The sequence below is a fragment of the Gobio gobio genome (genome assembly GCF_949357685.1).
Source record: "Gobio gobio genome assembly, chromosome: 11".
In the NCBI taxonomy this organism is placed as follows: Eukaryota; Metazoa; Chordata; class Actinopteri; order Cypriniformes; family Gobionidae; genus Gobio; species Gobio gobio.
Genome location: NC_137104.1, coordinates 39,421,748 through 39,441,580, shown reverse-complemented (window position 1 = coordinate 39,441,580; position 19,833 = coordinate 39,421,748). Strand labels below are relative to the sequence as shown.

General features: G+C 38.7%; 2 protein-coding genes across 2 annotated transcripts in view; one reads left to right on the top strand and one right to left on the bottom strand.

Annotated features, from left to right (window-relative positions):
- LOC307133598 (craniofacial development protein 2-like) overlaps window positions 1-19,833 on the bottom strand; it is a 1,416,430-nt gene that overhangs the window by 505,002 nt on the left and 891,595 nt on the right. The window lies entirely within an intron of this gene.
- cacng6a (calcium channel, voltage-dependent, gamma subunit 6a) lies at window positions 11,683-18,466 on the top strand. Its single transcript, XM_079829659.1, has 5 exons — window positions 11,683-11,791; window positions 13,289-14,083; window positions 14,176-14,250; window positions 15,065-15,202; window positions 16,565-18,466. Exons 2-5 carry the CDS (start codon window positions 13,684-13,686, stop codon window positions 16,783-16,785), a joined length of 834 nt encoding a protein of 277 aa, XP_079685785.1. The 5' UTR covers window positions 11,683-11,791; window positions 13,289-13,683; the 3' UTR covers window positions 16,786-18,466.

The following is a 19,833-nucleotide window of genomic DNA, read 5'->3' as shown; positions in this document are numbered from 1 at the left end:
ACAGAGCCTTGTTATGGCATCCTGCTAATAGTTTATTCTCAGGTGGCCTGTGAACAAACTTGCTTGCACACCCAGTTGCCAACTTCAGCAGAGGGATAGGGGGACAATCTCCGTTTCTCTTAGGAGATGAAAAAACTTTGAAAAAAAGCTTTTTCACTGTAATCTGTCATTTGTAACAATGATACTTCAATGTGAACAGGGACGCAGGCAGCTAACCATCCATGATATAATACATTTAAAAGAAACTGAACATTGGATAAAGCCAGGTTCAAAATTATTTTCTTTTTTTAGTCATATTAGAGTCAATCTCATTGTATTACTCCATAAATCAGAAAATACTCAAATAAAATAGTTTTTTTAGGTATAAAATGCTGTATAAAATCAGGCAAATTATATATGAACAAACCCCTCCACAAAAAAACCTTCAGAATATAGATAGGAATGAAACTGTATGTAAGTGCTACTGAAGTGGAGATTTCTGACTCAGGAGAAAAAGACTCATTTTGAGAAAACGGCCTTTAAAGAAATGTATTGTAATTAAAATCTAAAGACGAAAATAGATAAAGTGCTATAAAAGATACACTTAAAGGTGTATTTTGGATGTTTTCGTTCCACTAGACTGAAGAAAAGAAAAAAACACTTCTCAAAATCTCAAAATTGACAGATGCATGAAAAAACTTTGCATGAAAAAAAGTTTTTGCAAGTAATGTATCACCTTAAGAAATATATGAATAATCATGTGGCAAAATTAATCATTCCACATTTAAATAATCAGTTAATTTAAGCAAAAATAGACAATTAATACAAAAAACATGCCACAACTGCACGGGTAACCCTAAACCCTAAACAACGCCACCAGAGGATCTGGTTCTAATCTGCCTCAAAGACTGCTGAGACTGTCTCAAATAGCCTACAGATCGCCAATAATGCTCCAGATTGGGGCCTGTCCAAGTGAGGCATCTGCACATTTAGTGCACAGAAGGCTATTCCTGAGTACTTTCTGTCTTAACTTTGGTCATATGGGCTTGGTGCACTGCTTTAAATTGGATGAGCGAGTACCTTGCACACACTGATGAAGAGTGAACTTGCTAGAAAACAGAATCCCATGTGTCTTGTGAGAGTGGTCTGCCAACATCTTCCTCACAGGCACTCTGGAGTTAAAGAAGGACCTTCTATTAGATTGCGAAGAGACTGTAGCTTTGGCAAATGCACCCTGGGAAATAAAATGTCGAAAGAGGTATCAAATGGCGATGACAGCAATAACTGAGGCCCTGTACATCTAGGATTTTTTTACGGAATAAAACATTTCTTATGGAATGTTGCAGTTTTTATTATAAATGATTTATCCATGCACATCATTATTTTATCTGTTTAAATCATGTGCCCTCGTAATCTTTAATCAAAATAACTTCCCCTCCCTCTTGCAGAGACCTCTCTTCTCTTCTCTGACAACCTCTCACTCACATGAAGTCGCATGAGGACCCTTTTCACATTTTTAGGGGTTCTCAGAAGTGGAAGTCATAATTGGGTAAACGTCTATAGTGGTGTACGGGAGACGACAACAACATTTTGTATTTGCATTTGCTCCAGTAGCAAAAGAAAAAAACATTAAAGTGTTTCCATGACTCTCGAAAGATGGAAAAAAAATATTGAGAGATTGATTACAGCAGTCAGAAGGGAGAATGATGAGACATTTGCAGTTTCTCCATTTTATGTCATTTTGCCATAAAAACAGGGTAAAAACACCCTTACAGCAGTGTTGATTTGTTAAAATGTAAAAATTTGTAAAATAGCACAAAGTGTAACCTTGTAAATTGTCACAGGGTGTTTTGGTGTTGGTTCATGTTCATTGTTCCCTGTTCATGTTTTAAGGTTATCATGTTCTCGCTTATGTTTTAGTGTCATGTTCACAGTCTTGTCATGCACTTCCTGGTTTTGTCATCTGATTCCCATGCCCTCATGTGTTGTCATGTCATTGGTTCATTGTCTCATCACTGTTCACAGGTGTCACTTGTCTTGTCATTAGTCTGTGTGTATTTAAGCCCTCATGTTTGCCATGTGTCTTTGTCAAGTATTGAATGTTGTAACCTGCTGTCGGTGAGTTCTGTTAGTTAAAGCTCTTTATAGTTTGTTTTTGCCAAGTCCTTGTTTTATGTTTTGTTTGGAATAAAGCTGCATTTGGGTCCAACAGCTTGCCTCCAGTGGAATATTGTTACATAAATGTATACTATTTTAAAAAAAACTGTGGAAACATGTCATCATAGTCCATGAAAAGGGTCCATAAAGCAAACCACAACGATCCAAAACTCAAATAAATATAGATTAAAAAAAAAAGTCCCACATTTTTTCTTTTTCGAGAAGCCATTTCACTTGGATAGCTATACGTCACAACAGGAAAGAAAGGTCTATCAAAACTTCTGTGCCATGCTGACTTTAACTACAGTTAGTTGTCAGGGCAAGGGAACGGTAGAGTGATAGAAGTGATAATACACCAATTACAGCAAAGAAATTAAGATGCATCCAAAGTCAAATACTTCACAACAGGAAAGAAAGGTCTATCAAAACTTCTGTGCCATGCTGACTTTAACTACAGTTAGTTGTCAGGGCAAGGGAACGGTAGAGTGATAGAAGTGATAATACACCAATTACAGCAAAGAAATTAAGATGCGTCCAAAGTCAAATACTTCCCTACTGTATATAGTATGCGAAAAACGTCTCGGGTTACTTGACTGTAACCCTGTTCCCTGAAAAAGCGGGAACGAGATGCTGCGCTTGATTCTAAGTGATATGGAAAAAAACATCTTAATTTGACCAGTTGTGAACACGTGTGGCAAACACCCAAAAAATTGGGCTTAAACAACCTCTGATGATGACGTCTTCGGAATGCGCACATCAGAGGCTAAACAGGTGCACTCATCAGGTCTTTTTGTCTGAAGAACGTCCTGGTCATACCCCTTAGTGCGGCAATGAAGCACTCGTTCCCACTTTTTTCAGGGTTACAGTCAAATAACCTGAGACATTCCCTTTCAAAAGCTACACTCAATGCTGCACTTCATTCTAAGCACTATGGGTAACAAGAATACCAACGCCACTGCACTGGAAGTGTCTGGACCCCTCAAAGTTGTGTAGTGTGTGCGCGAACACGAGAAGGGCCTCAGACATGAGCTTGGGATAATGACTCAAGGACATGTGAGCCCGGAGTAACATGAACATCCAAACTATAGAATCTATTAAATGTGTGCGGAGAGGACCAACCTGCCGCATCACACACTTGTTGCCTCTTGCCAAAGCCCTAGAAGATCCAACCCCCCGGGTAGAATGATCCCTCACGCCTAGAGGCGAAGCTTGACCGAGCACCTCATATGCCAGGGCAATAGCATCCCTCACCCAAAGTGACATAGTCTGCTTTGTTGTGGCCGCTCCTGTTTACGGCCCCCATAACAAATGAACAGTTGCTCTGACTTCCGCCACTGACTAGTGCGGCGGACGAATATCTGAAGAGCATGAACTGGACACAGTAAATGGAGTTTCTCCTGCTCCGATGAACTGAACAGCGAATGACAGAAGGCTTCAAGGATGACCGGATGTATGGTCAACAAATGGGATTTTTGGAAGATAGTCAGGGTGAAGGTGCAAAATAGCCCCAAAATAGGGGTGAAGTCTGAGCAGGATGGCGAAACCGACAGAGCCTGCAAATCACCAATTCTCTTTAGTAGCCATAAGGAAAACCATCTTTAGAGTCAGAAGCTTAACTGGCGCTGACTCTAGCAGTTTAAATGGTTTGTCGACGAGCCCATGAGGGAACTTCAAGCTCCACAAATGAAGTAGGCGATCAAAGGGTGTTTCCCCACTGAAACCCAGTCAATCAGAGCGTGGCAAGCTGAAATGGCGGACACAAAAACTCTGAGAGTAGCAGGACATGTGCCTGCTGACAGCTTGTCTTGCAAAAACTCCAGCACTGAAACAATATGGCAGTGGACTGGGTCTGTATGATGTGTAGCACACCACCTTTCAAAGAAGCGCCACTTAAGGACGAACATTCTTCTGGTGGAAGGAGACCTAGCACTTAGAATTGTCTCAATTACATCCTCTGGAAGTCCAGCATCTCTTAGCGGGTCCACCTCAGTGGCTAAACATGAAGGTTCCATAACTTGGGGCGGGTATGGAATATCGCCCCCTGTGCCTGAGACAGGAGATCTCTCTTGTTCGGCATCTCCCAAGGCAAGCCGCCAAAGAGCGATATTATTTCTGAGAACAAGACCCTGGTTGGCCAATGAGGCACTATCAGCAGCATGACCCTTGTTGACGGACCTTGGCCAGAACTCCCGGGAGCAGAGTGCATGTATAGGCACTTCATGAGCCATTCATGGGCCATGGCGTCCAGACTAGAGGGGGCTGGAGGAGTCAGTGAGACGTAAAGGGGACATTGTGCTTTTTCTTGTGAAGGGAAGAGGTTCACCTCTGCTTCGTAATATCTTCCCCAGATCTGACTGACTATCGGGATGGAGCTTCAAATCCCTGTGTGTGACCTCATAGGATAACAGATCTGCTCTCACATTTATGCTTCCAGGAATGTAAACCCACCTTGAGGGACAGGAACTTGTCCTGAGCCCAAAGCAGAACCTGCTGTGTTAGTTTGATCAAACGGCGCAAACAAAGTCTGCCCTGGCAATTTATACAAGCAACTACCGCAGTGTTGTCCACCCATCACCAGAACATGGTAGTCCCTTAACCGCCGGAGGAAGTATTTCAGGGCCAGAAATACAGACATCAATTTGAGGCAATTGATGTGCCAAGCAAGATGACAGCCTCTACAGACCCCTTGGGCTGGATGGCCATCTAAGATCGTATTCCAGTCCATCAGGGAAGCATCTGTTGTTAGCATCCTGTGACAACAACACGCACCTAGAGTGTTCCACTCCAAGGTGAGGATCCACGCCACAAAGTGTTCAGTGTGTGCACTTACCATAAACATGGATTTTAAAAATGGCATGAATCACTCAGCATGTGCCCTTTCCCATATTTGCCTCTGAGGATTAACCCTTGGACAAAATCCCCTGGCTCTGAGGCACAGCTGAAGCGGTCTCATGTGAAGAAGGCCCAAAGGTTGCACTGTGGACACAGCTGCCATAAGACCTATTTGAAAGTAATTTCCTGACCTAGCCTAATATCGCTCAGGGTGCTTAAGATGGACTCGACATGTGCAGAGGACAGCTGTGCCCAGATGGTGACCGAGTCCCATACAACCCCTGAATACATCGTTCTCTAGGCCAGAGAGACCCCAGAGAACAAGATGAGCGAGGACAACATTCAGACTGGGCCGAAATCAGTAATTTAAAATGCAGATGCCCTGCAGTCACAACGGAGCCAGAGCTGCATCCATGCATTTTGTGTATGTCCTGGGTGACATGGCTAGGCGGAATGGAAGAACACGATATTGGTAAGCTTCTCCACTGAAAGCAAACATCAGGAACTTCCTGTGTTGTGGCAGAATTTCTATATGAAAATATGCATCCTTGAGGTTGATTGTGACAAACCAATCTTTGTGTTGAATTTGAGACACAATAATTTTGACTGTCAACATTTTTAAGTTGAATGTTCTGAGAGAACGGTTCAGACCGCAAAGGTCTAGAATTGGATGCAACCCCTCCATCTTTTTTGGGAAACAGAAAATAGCGGCTGTACTAATAACCTGACTGTCTATCTGGGAGGGGAACATGTTCTATGGCCCCTTTGTCCAGCCGAATTTGCAGTTCTTGTATCAGCAAGAGCGCCTGTACTGGTTTCAACAACTCGCAGTGCTTGCACTCGCCATTCTCAAAGGCAAGCACCCGCTCATTGCGTATCATAATCAGGGATGGGCCGTGAGCAGGGTGGCACACATCTCTCGTTGGATTCTCTCTTTTTTTCAACTTTTATTTTCATGTAGAGAGAAAGGCAGTGTAAAAAGGCTTTATTATCAAAACTAACTCTAACAAAAGGGGATAGTTTGAGAAGAAAAGTTTGTTTCAGCACACACAGTACATAATCTGAGGATAAAAGAACCTGATGAGCAGGTCACAGGTCTATTTATAGCCTCTGATGTGCACATTCCAATGACGTCATCATCAGAGGTTATTTAAGCCAAATTCTTTGGCGTGTTTACCACACGTGTTCACAACTAGTTAAACGAAGACGTTTTCCCTCATAGCGCTTAGAATCAAGTGCAGCATTGAGTGTAACTTTTGAAAGGCAACAGTACGCCAAGTTTTAGAAAAACTGTTTGTTTTTGACCTACTACTCCCAAGATTCTGGAGTGCGCATTTAACTATCCCATGAGGCCACAGGAGTGGATTTGTGAACGACAGTGAAGCAACGCAGCTGATGCAGGTAGGTTACATGGTAGTAACAACATGGCGGATGTAGTACTTCCGAATTTAATTTCTAATACTACCCACATTAATACTATATAGAACATACTTTTTTAATGGTCGTGAAGCAAGTTCAAATTCAAATGTAGTACCTACTCAGACAGTGTGTGATTTCGGACACAGCGAAAATGTGCTACAGTTAAAAAGGGAAGCTAACATGACCCTAGATTATGGACTACTGAAACAACAGAATAAGTGGGCATATGCGAATATTGATAAGAAGTCATAAGACGCAAACAGCCCTGGAGAAAAAGTAAGCATACAGGGTATATATGCATATTGTATGACCCTGACTACACGATTGATTGGACGTGTTTGGTGAAATGTCGAAATTAGTGAGAGCGACTCATTAGTGTTTCCCCATACAATATTTGGCATTGATTTCTGATCAAACTGCTGCCCTATTGCAGGTTCAGTATCAGGTGAATGGCTACCATTGCTGGTGTTGTGTAATCATCCACTTACAGATGTAATTGATCCTTAACTAACAGCTCCTGATACTCCGTAGGTCACTCTCCTTTGATTGGTAAGAGCTACGGTGACTCCCCGTTTGACTTTTGGCTCTTACCTTTAAGCATTCGCTCTATGCATTATCTGTACTGTAGCGCTGTTCAGGAGAAAAGTATGGAGAGAATGACATGAATGAGAATGACTAGGCAGCAAATCAGACGACAGTGTTTCATTGTATGAAGCAGTAATCTCTTTATCTCTTTCTCTCCTATGCGTCAGGACAAAGCCTAATACTCACACGCACACTCTTGGATCTACGCGGAGGCATTATGGGCAGGGTGGGCTATTAACCTTTTTTCCCACTATCCACAATGGCTGATCAATGCTGAATTTATGAACTGAGTGAAAAAGAATCTAGAATTCTTTTTGCTTTCACAATGGAATTGAAGTATTGTGTGCAACAATATTTGAAACTGCACTAATGCCAAAATAAAAGCATTATCTTTTTAAATAATGGACCCTTTTCACAGACTTATATCACTAATACAACCCCAGCAGATGAAATTATGTTTTCTAAAAACATTTTGCTAACATTCCTTTCTCTAAACGTTCAAACCTTCCAGTTTTTAAATGTTTTTCCTGGTTATGCGAAGGCTAAGGGAGCAGCATTCTAGATATGAGGCAAAGATGACTGAGGTGCTATATAGCACCGCTACCGTATACAGCCTCTGTATGGTTCTTGGGTTCTTCAGTGTTCCTTTGGGGTGGTTCAGGTGTTATATAGCACCACTATAGGCTTGCTGCGGTAGTCTGTGTTGTCAGTGTTACCGGTGTTCAGGTTTTTCATTAGGAATAATAGGCTAATGAATCCACAATTCAAGCAACCAGCCCCAGAATTGGCGCTAATTCTAAACTGAAAGTAAAATGCACACGGCCGCCCTGTCTTTCATTCACAGCCACACAGTGCGCACGCATTTATGACTGCACTGCCATTCACGGTGCGTATCCACTGACGCGTTTTCACTTCTTTCCTACGGAAGCTCAACTTTCATAGGAATTCATTGAAAACACTCGCTTTGCTTCGCTCCGTTTTGAAGCACCTTTAAAGATATGGTGCTATATACAGTAGCACCAAAAGTGGTTCCCCATATGTTTACGAGCCAAGAACGACTTTTAGTGCTATATAGCACCATTTTTTTTAAAGTGTAGATACTCCAGTCTTCAGTGTCATATGATCCTTCAGAAATTTTAATATGCTGATTTGGAACTCAAGTATTTATTATTATTACCAATGTTGAAAACAGTTGTTCTGCTGAACTATTTATTATTTTTTTGTGATACTTTTTCAGGATTCTTTAATGAATAGAAATACCAAAAGAACCTAATTTACTTCAAATAGATTTTTACAAATGACTTCACTGTCAATTTAATGCATCATTGCTAAATCAAATGATTAATTTACTCTAAATTGATTGACTTTTGAACGGTAGTTCAAATTTAAGCTTTTAAAAGCACTAGTGTAAAACCGTCTTGCTAATGGCACATAGGCTAAGTCATTTGAGTTTGAGACTCCTGTTACAAAGGATTAATTCCCTCTCACTGACGGCTAATATAAAAATAGGCAGATGTTATATTATACCTTATTTAATAGGCTGATTGGATTTCTGGAGTGTTGAGACACCTCTGTCTGCTGGCGCCACCTACAGGTCAGTGTTGGAAAAGCAGCGGGATCTGTAGAGGTTAGTGAGTGCACAAACCAGAGCCATCGCCATGCTGAGCACATAAGACTGCAGCACACTGTCTGTCTCTTTCTCGCTGGCTCTCCATTCTTGTCGGACTGATAAGTCTACATAATACAAATGAGCACCACCCATGTCAGTACATCATAGATCCATTGAAAAGATTGAATAGAGATTGGACTGCAAGCATGTTGAAGTTGCAACCATCTCAACAGCTCATATTTAAAAGAATAGTCCACCTGTCATCAGTTACTTACCTTCAGATTAGCACAAACCTGTTTGTGACGTCATTTTTTTTTCTCAAAAAGATGTTAGCATTAGTCACCATTGCACTGAAAAAAAGATGTGAACGGTGACTGAGGCTGTCATTCTGCCTGAACTGTCACCCAGATCCGAAATTAAATGGTTGTAATTCAAGAATGCTTTTGAATACAGTTTAGTCTCTTTTTTAAAAAGACACTCAGAAGAAAATGACAGCACTTCAAAAAAGGTATGTAAAAAAATGATAGAAGTTTAAAGTTTACTGTAAAGCAAACATAAAAGTGTGCCAAGCGGACACTGACAAGACACTGAGAGGCTAACCAGGATAGCGAACAGGTTAACCAGCCAAATCTTGACCTTTTGAATAACTGGTATTCCTTTAAAGAATGAGCATTTGTGTATTCTACTTACATCAGTTTCCCATTAAAAATAAATAAATAATAATAACAATAATTATTGAGAAATATTTGATCTCATTCAGATTCAACTTTGGCAAAAAATTTATATTAGCCAGTATCCCAAAAGAGAAAAAAAATTGGCTTTTTATACTGATATAATAATAAATAATAACATGTTTTGTCTTCTCGGCATCAGCTGTAAATGAGAAACATGGGATACCCAGAGTTTAACATATTTCTGTGAGCTATTTGTGAGCCAAATAATATAATCAATTTGAGGGAAATTTGATTTCCTTTTTTTAAACTTCAATTTCAGGAACTAATGGTTAAACTCTTATTGTGTACAGAACATGAATAAGTGCGCATATAAGCGTGAGGACTGAATTAAACACATAGGGACTATTTTAACGATCTAAGCATATGGTCTAAAGCGCACAGTGAAAGTGCACTTATTAGGGCGTGTCCGAATCCACTTTTGCTAGTTTAATCAAGGGGAAAATAGTTGGCGCGCCCAGTTCATGATCTGAAAAGGTTGTCCCTAGTCTCTTAACGAGTAATGGGTGTGTTTTGGGCATAACATGCAATAAACGAGTCAGAGTCTCATCTCCTATTCCCTTTAAAAGCCAGTTGTGCTCACGCCATGGCGGATTCGCTTTTTACATGGCGGAACTTGCAAGCGGAAAAACGGAATGCTTCTCCAGAGAGGATTCCTTTTATTTTTAACATTTAAAATGGTTGTGTGCTGCTGAGCATCTCTGTGTGTGTAATATAGGCGCATATTACTAACGCGCCCTTTAAAAAATAAAAATAATAATAATAATACATATATATAGGCCTAGTCTATTTCAGCTGCCACAAAATAGCAACGCACCAACAATGCTCCTGAACACACCTCGTTTTCAGAACAGCACGCCCATGGGCGCACAAATGGGCACAAATGCATTTGCTATTTAAACAACGTGGTGCAGGACGTGAAAATGATAACTGCATCCGGCTGAAACTAGCAAAAAACACTTGCACCACATTGTGCTGGGTGTATGATAGGGCCCAGTGTGTAGGTGTTGTCGACTATGATTAAAATGTCATCACTGCCTCATAACCCCATTAATTAACTCACACAATTCATGAAATGAATCAGAATAGTTCTAGACATGGGAAATCATAAGTAAATATATGTACATGTATTTATTTCACCCAGTGGGTCACTGTATGAGGTGCCCCTCGTGCATGTCCATGGCCATAATTCACTTGACATGCCACCATGACATCAAAAGGGGACTTTAAATTTGGCTAATACACATAACTCACATTTAAATAGCATCTGTAAATAGCAACCTTAACCACGCTACTTAACTAGTTGTCAGTAAAATCTTGCATTGCGGTATCAAGGACGTTTCTGTTTGCGTTCTTAGTAAGCAAATCTGTTGCCCTGTTCTCCATTTCCAGTTGGTGAAATTGACACTTTCCTTTTTTTAACATGTGTTCTTGGTCTTATTGTAAATAATTTATTAGTTCTTCCTAATCTTTCATCTACTAAAATTACTTCTGGGCTATTCAAGCTAAAGCTTGAAGGTCTGACTCCAATTTTATAACACCCAAATTTAATGATATTACACCCAACATAACACCCAATTTTTAATTATATACATTACATGACATTTAACGGTGGCTTTAGCAAAATAAAGATAAAAAATTATATTAAAAATAAAATTATTTTTTTTATTAAATAAAATCCTTACAATAATTCCTAAAACAAAGTCTAAACAATTTAAAAAAACAGTGTTAGCAAAATAATATGTTTTTTAAATTAAATTAATTAACAATACACATTTTAATATAATAATTAGAAATAATTCCTTAACAAATAAATACAATAAATCATAAAATAAAATAAATAACAATTCTAATTTTATAAACCCAAGTCTAAATAATTTAAATATAATAATAATAATAATTACTTAAATAAATATCTTGTTATATAGACACTGTGGAAGATTTACTTCTTTGTCCTGTGCGGGCAGCCTAAACTTAATGTAAACTTCAATGCTTGAAATACTAACACTGCTTCATGATTCCAGGCCTCATTTTCCCAGAAAAACCCTCACAAACACCCATAGACATGCATGCTGTAACCTCAACTCTTCAGTGGGCTCAGTGCCATGCTTTTTAATATCATTAACAGGTGGCTTTCTAAAATAGATATGCTCACACACATAGCGACGCAAGGAGATACAACCATCACGCTGGCATGGAGACGCACACTGACATCTCTCAGATACAGTCAGCAGGCAGCCATGAAGTAACAATTGACAGACAGACACAGACCCGGTGCCAACAACCCTAAAAAAAATCATTGATATCATTATGCCCGGACATGGGCGTGATCTTTTTCAGAGGCAAACAACCCCCCACTCCCCAACTAGCAGTGTGCCATATCAAAGTCCTCCCTCTTTAAACCCCTCTTACGTACTTTCTGTCCATCTCAGAGAAAACCCCTCTGCAAACCGGCCTTCACGTATTCGACACTCAACAGGTCAGCTGCTTGTTTGTGATGTTGTGACACTTGTACTTGCTTTGTCAAAGTTACAATTAAATGGGATAATATTTGTTTTGTTGCAAAAAAATCTTTAATTCTTGTCATTCTGTAGCTTATGTGTTTCCTTTAGAAGTATAGCCTGGAATGCCTGACCATCAAGTCATGTTTCATGTTTTTTTCCCTCTATACTATACCTTTTGGCAGTATTATGTCCTGTATTTTTTCAAATATGCTGTGGTTGATATAGATTTTGGTTAGTACTTTCTGCTAGCTAAGTCAATTACGAACCGCATTACATATTTCTAGATGCATTAGATAGGCTAGGATATGTTGCATTCTATATACATGATATACTTTGTTACTATTAAAAATCAAACAAGTAAATCCTTTACTTGTTTACTTATCCTTTACTTGTTACAAAAAAATGTATTAATTAACATTCATGCTGATAAATATGTACATTGGCTAAGCGTTAGCTAAGTATATACACAATTATGTTCAAAAGTTGGAGTTGGTAAAAAGTTTTTGAAAAAAGTCTCTTATGCTCAACAAGGCTGCATTTATTTGATTAAAACATACAGTAAAAGAGTTATATTGTGAAATATTATTATAATTTAAAATATATTATATTAATGTTTTCAATGGTCATCCATTTTAAATGATAATTTATTCCTGTGATGGCAAAGCTGAATTTTTTGTCTTCAGTGTCACACGATCCTTCAGAAATCATTCTTATATGCTGATTTGGTGCTCAAGAAACATTTCTTATTATTATCAATGCTGAAAACAGTTGTGCTGCCTAATATTTTTGTGGAAACCGTGATAATTTTTTTCAGGATTCTTTAATAAACAGAAAGTAAAACAGCATTTAATTGAAATATATATTTTATATAACTATTTAAAAGTCTTTTCTGACACTTTTGATCAATTGAATGTCATTGTCATGAAGAATGGATGCACCTCTTGATGGAAATAAATGTTGTGATGTTATTTCCATCAAGATGAGCATCGATTTTTGTCAAGATCTTGTACTGACAATGCAAGAGTCAAGCACTCTGTCAAGTCTCCTCCAGCACATCCAAAAGACTTTCAATGAATTTAAGGTCTGGACTCAGAGGTGCCGATTCATGTGTGAAAATGATTCTTCATGCTCCCTCACAACCATTCTTTCACAATCTGATGAATCTTGACATTGCCATGCTGGAATATGGCCATGATGTGTCTTCCTACATGGTTGTTTAAGAAATGAAAAGCTACCCACTCCATCAATTAGGGTTAGCAGAACTATTGCCAAACTTATAACATGCTAGAGATCGATTTTGAAGAATGTTGATTACCACTGACTTATTAACAAAAAGTTATTGCGATAAACATTGTAGCATATCATGGAGTAGTTGGTGATACCCAAGTCTAGTCATCATGTTAAACATGTTCTTCTATTTCATAAAACTGCTTAAATTTGATTTTCTTTTTCATCATATTCTTGATTTTTAGAGTAACCAGTCTGACCAAACCCTGACTTCATCACCTCCTCATCATCATCATTCACATCTTCAAGCTGTATTAGCGCTCAGTTGTGTGAATGGGCAATGCCTGCAGCTCCCAGCATCCTTCAGCTGTCTCTCTGGCCTTAACACCTCCATAATTAACATCCTCAGCTGCATCTTCTTCTGACAAAGCCTTCCTCACCTCTACATGTGAAACACATTAGACTGGCCTAGATTGATCTTGCTGGATCAATCTAACTCAGACTTCCCCAGCACTAACTGTCTTTGTTTGTCCTCTCATCTGATTTTGTTCTCAATCATCTAAGAAGACTTAAATGTCCTTTCAAAATAAGCTGCTGCCTCTCATTTACTTATCTGGATCTCTGAAGCTGCAAATCAATCATGTGGTCCACATTCATCGTGCAGGATGAAGAGGTAAGGACAGCGAATGCATCTGGTGGGGTACTCCAACCTTCCAGTGCACTGGACGGGTTTTTGGCATCACGGGGCGGCGGACGCAAGCGCCGACATAGAACACACCCCAAATCTGGAGACGGAATTAGCGAAAGCCAAGAGGGCAAAATCAAGCTGACGTTATTCTTGGCTGTAACCGGCATCTTGCTCACTGTGCTCGGGGTGGGCACAGAGTTCTGGGTGGAACTTAGGCCATCCAAGAGCTTCTACAACAATCAGACTTGTCTGGTGGCACATTATGGCTTATGGAAATGCTGTACCAAGACGTTCTGGGTGTCGGATATGGACTCAAAGCAGAAGATCTGTGGGACTTTGCACTTACAGGGAGGTAAGAGAAAAATGTGAAAAATGTCTCAACTTGAGTGCAAGCATTATGAATACTCCGTTAGAATAACATCACCTTTCTGGATCCCATTATAGAATCCAATTGTACCTTCTTTAAGTTCTACACCACTGGAGAGAACATTGTCCTGTTTCAGAAAACGCCAGAAAAGAGTGAGTCATCGCACATCCCCCTCTCTGTCTTCAGATCCCTTTGCACTAATGTGTCTTTGTCGTCACTGAGTGCTGACCCAATAAATGAATTTTTAACCAAAAATACGATACTTAAACGTTGTATGAGCAACGAAAAATAGTTTTAATAGAAATACAAGTAAAATTAAATTAAATGAAAATCATTACATTTTCAACAGAAACCGATTTTGTATCTCTTTTCAGTAATGCTTCACAATAAGTTTTAATTTGTTAACAATAGTTAACTACATTAGATAACATAAACAAACAATGAAAGGAACTAACAATGTCAAGCATTTATTATTCTCAGTGTTCATTTCAACATTTACTAATCCATTATCAAATTAAAAAACTGTATCTGTTAATATTTAGTGGACCTTTTTATTAACTAGCATTAAGAAAGATGAATAAATACTTTAACAAATATATATTTTATACAAATATAATGCATTAACGTTAACTAATGAGACCTTATACTGTTATTGTAAACTGTTAACAATTTTACAGGAACATCTGCATCCTATTTAAAGGAAATATTGTGCTAAATTAAAAAGTTTAATGATTATTACTTTCAAGAAATTTCATTAAAATCATGTACTCTTACAGTACATGAGTGTCTTGAAATTGACAGCTCATGGCAGCCAAACCACCTAGACATGATGACAAATCACCCAAAATCCTTATATATTGCACCTTTAAATCATTATGTTCTGTATTTTCATTCAGCTCAGCAGATGTGTGCATTATGCCATCATATCATTGCTATTTGCTGATTAAAACCCTCTTCCCTCTTCAGATCTGACAGTAGCATCGGCCATGTTGGCTATCATTAGTCTTTTCCTGATGGTGATGGGAGCTATCTGCATTATCATGGCAGTAAGCAAAGGTGTTCAGTTCTTCTTGAAGCCAGCAGCAGTTTGCTTCATACTGTCAGGTAACATTATTTTACTGTTGGCTGACATCTTTAAACTACCCTTACAAAAAAAATAAGTATACTTTAAGTACATTTTATTAAGTATACTTAAGTAAATTTCAAGTATACTGTTAAGTATACTTTTTTGTAGAAAGTATACTAATAATCAATGTACTAGAAGTATACTTGTAAGTGTAATGTTTCGATACTACTTGAGACTAAGCAGTGCATAAAAGTATACTTTTAAATATACTTTAAGTGTAACAGTAGTAAACTTTGAGCACACAACTAGTTTAAAACTACGTTTTTCATTTGTACTGCAACTATACTCCAAGTGAACTTAGTTTTCTTTCCACATCAATATTTTCAAACAATGTACGTTTATAAGACAGTATGTAAAATGATGTTGGAAAAAAAGTAGGCTATTTAATAGGCGATAAAAATATTGCGTATGCCGAATATACTGAGACTTTTCTGTCAGTATAAGTCAAGTACACTTAAGTGCAATTTTAAGTATATTTCTGAGAAGTATTTAAAAAGTAGACTGAAAGTATACTTTCTTATTTTTAGTTTAAAAGAAGTATACTAATACAGCTCAGGAAAAAATTAAGAGAACACTTAACATTGATTCTTTTTCGTAAGGGAAGCCTATGTGTATTTCCTGGAAATCGAACCAGTGACCTTGGAGTTGCTAATACCATATACTTTACCAATTGAGCTACAAAAATACACTGTATAAGCCTGTAAAACAAGGTCACTTTGTAAAAAAAAAAAAATGACACGCCTATAGACTGAACACGTAATATTCATGATGATGTCACCGTTTTCACAAATTCGCTTTTTTATAGTTTACATGGAGACAATAAGGGTATCTTTAAAACTTGCACTTTTAAAAATCCATTTTCAAAAGTTAGCATTTTCCCCTAAAAACACTATTGCAGTGTAAATGAATGGCCAAAACACATGCAGTTTTGTTTTTAGTTGAAAACTGTATAATTTATTCACAATACATACATTACCATTAATTCTGTAAAAAAAAATTGTTTAGTTGGTTCACTTTCCATATCAGATATTTATGCTAAATTACATTTTATTTAAATTACACACTGTAGTCATTTCTATACATTATGTATGTCATCGTCCAAACAGACTTAAAGAGTATTGGGGTCTCTTGTGGCCAAAAAAAATGTGCAAGCTTACAATAATATAACAGATAGATTTGGATAAAGTAATATTGAGAGCAAGAGCAGAACTAGCCAACAATGTATGCTAACACAAATGCTGCAGGGTCATTCAGAAAGGGCAAGGTAATTGCAGATTTCTGATAAAGCCAAGAAACAAGTTGGCACACATCTGATTTTCTTTGTTACTGTTTCTCAACAGGTGTCTTAATCTTCATCTGCCTCACAGTTTTCCACCAATCAGTGCTTTCATTCTTAGCAAGTGACCAAACCATACCTCTACACCATGAAATGTCGTGGTCAGTGACGTGTGTGGGCTGTGCAGGGGCTCTGGTTGTTGTTGCCGGAGTTTTGTTCTTGGTCCTTGCTCTTCCATACAGTCCATGGAAAAAGTGCTTACCTAAGAAGAACAGTGACATCTAGCGGTGCGGAGGCTGAGGTGTACTTCTTATTCAGTTTGCACTGAGACCTCATGATAATGTGGAACAGGTAACAACAGTAGTCCCACATTCTGGTGAATTTGGGAAACAAAGGATTCATGAACTTATACACACACACACACACACACACACACACACACGCACACACACACACACAAGCACACACACACAACGTGATTATATAGATAAGTTGGCACAGGAGAGCATGCTGCTGGAAATGTAACAGGTGGTGGCCCAGACATTTTGGCAGATTATATGTACAATTAGGATGGAATGGTTCAGTTATATACTAATATATATATACTGTATAACAGAACAGATTTTGTGTAAAACTCATGTGCAATATTTCATTCTTTTTGTTGAACTATTCCTTTTATTAGTTTGATGTTTTTTAAATGATAATATATATGTTCTATATGACAAATATAATATAGCATAATATAGCATGATACTGTATATTTTGGTTAACTTTATATACTGGAGGGGCTGTAGAAGGAGGTCTTGGATACTTTTCTTGGATATGGTTTCATCTAACCTTTTCTGAAGAAATCTAGGACTATAATTTTGGAATTTTGCTAAATTTTTAATTGTGGTTTAAATGTCTTAATTGAAAATAGAAATCAGTTTCCATGTCTCCCTGTTATTTTTTGTACCCATAGTGAAGTAAATAAGAGAACCACTTAAAATCCACAAAAAAGCTGCTTGAGATACATCAGTGATTTTTTTTCTGCTGCTGGTCGACACTGATTATTTATTAACAGCAGTGCCTTTGACGTGAAGCAACCACATGGAATCCCACATTACATATTTGAAAAACAGCATGATCGGTCACAATTTTTTTGAGTAGTGGACAGAACTGCAGCACTGTCAATAAATCATAGTTAAAGTGATGATTATTTACAGGAACTTTATATGTTCTGGCTGATTTGCAGAAGAATATAGTGAGAAATTGAAATTATAAAAACAAATATGTACCAGCTTAAACTGTAGAAATATGTTATCAAATTCACAGAGGGCAGTTTCAGGAGGGACTTCAGTTACATGATGGTGCTTCCAGCCATATTGAAAATCTCATTTTCTGTTTTATCTGTGGTTTAGTCTGGCAGCTGACAGTGCCAATGAAAAGCCCAGTTGATTCCAGTTTTGACCAGCCGTTTTCATCTGGTGGTCGCTTGATGACAGCAAGTGATGAACTCAAGTCAAAGGCATTAATTAAAAACCCCAACGTCTACTGCTGCTGCTCTTGCTGCTTCCCATTGTAAACGCTGACATTGATGGTGAATCAGTTATTGAAAGTCTTAGAGGAAAGCAGATCATAATAAGAGAAACTTCCATTGCTGGCTGCCTCTGATGCATGACAGATATGGCATTCCTACTAAATTGGGCTTGATTATACAACTATCCAAACTAGGAATGCATTGGGTTAAAAATCTAACTTTGAGTGTTTTATTTCATTTATTAATGTGACCTTTTTTTAAAACAAAAGAACATATATTTATATAAATTATTTGTTGGCTAGAGACTGGTTTAAAGTGTTTTTGCAGCTCTGCAGTGGCATCTAACATCAATGAGGGATGGGTATTTTTCAACAGATAATTTGCCAGTGTTTTTTTCCCAGTGGCAAATTGTTCCTAATTAATAAATGTTTTCTGTGTCTTTTTGGTATAAGTTCTGTTGTTATTATTATTCAGTTCTGGTTTTGATTCACTAATTTATTTGATAAAGAGTTTAAACTATGCTGTTTAACTTCGAAGTGGAACTTCAACGCTGGTTCATGCCGTTGACACTATGGGTACGTTTCCGTGTGAGCCGGTGTCTGAAGCATGGCATACACATGGCAATCTGATTGGCCAAATATGATATGAGGACGTGTATGTGCTCTGTATGGTTTGAGCTCTTGAGGATGGAGACAGGCAGGCTGGTGCTTCAGCAGAGCAGCTCCCTCAATCTGCCATGTTGGAGGAGATGCTTGAGGTTGTTACTCGTGTTAAGTAACTCAAGTTAAGTCTCGACTAGCCTAATGAACAAAGAGTGGTCAGTTGTTAGGAGATGATAAGCTGGATGACCACATCCTCATCTCCGGTAGAGAACAACCTTCCCCGCTGTAATTTCCCATTCTTCCCTGACCTCCATACTAAGGTGTCGATGGCTTGGAAGAAACCTTACTCCGATTGAGTGCATAGCACTTCTACCTACTCTTCGGTGACTGGGTACAGGATGATGCTGAAGGTGAAAGAGATGGTTGAGGGCTATCTGTCCCACTCATGCGCACAATCATGGAGGACATCCACCTTACCCTCAAAGCCCTGTAGAGTAACCTATCCAGTCTTGTGGATTAGGCATACTGTATACAGCAGCAAGTCAGGCTGGTGCATCCCTGCAGACGGCCCATGCCATTCGATGGCTGCTTTGGTCGTAAGAGAGTGGCACCTGTGGCTCAACCGAAAGGATTAAAGCATTTTTCCTGGATGCCCCAATTTCATCTTCTAGCCTGTTTGGAGACGTAATTAATACCATCGTCGACAGATACCAGGAGGCGAAGCAATAATCTGCGGCATTCAAGGAACTAATCCCCCACCATATCTAAGAGCCAGTGGCATCCACTAGCCATTTCTGGCCAGGGCCTAGCTCAAGGAGAGAGGAGCAGAATGCCAGTGTGGCAGCCTAAAGGGAGATCAGATCTCTCACCGTGGCATTGTGTGCCCAACTTTCCTTAGGGCCCTCAAGAGGCATCTCTGCTTACCCCACCACTAGCCATGATTCAAGGGGTGAAGGGATCCCTGCCAGATCGATGATTCAGGGACCAGAGCAGTCCAGTTCTATCAATAAAAGAATATACCTGTCAGACTTTTTGGCAGTGTGGCAGCTACTGCCAAATGTTTCTCAGTAGGTCCTGAATACTGTAAGAAAAGGCTACAGGATTCAGTTCGCCTCCTGTCCTACCCTGGTTAAGTTGCGTGGTAACTACTGTGGTACATCAGGAAACAGAAAAGGTTTTACTCAACTAAGAACTGTTGTCTCTCCTGGCCAA

Bases quoted from the DNA above. Each gene is read 5' to 3' on its own strand.
- cacng6a (XM_079829659.1), top strand. From the start codon at position 13,684: ATGTGGTCCACATTCATCGTGCAGGATGAAGAGGTAAGGACAGCGAAT. The intron at 14,251-15,064 runs GTGAGTCATCGC...TTCCCTCTTCAG, and splicing joins TCAGAAAACGCCAGAAAAGA to ATCTGACAGTAGCATCGGCC. The intron at 15,203-16,564 runs GTAACATTATTT...GTTTCTCAACAG, and splicing joins AGTTTGCTTCATACTGTCAG to GTGTCTTAATCTTCATCTGC.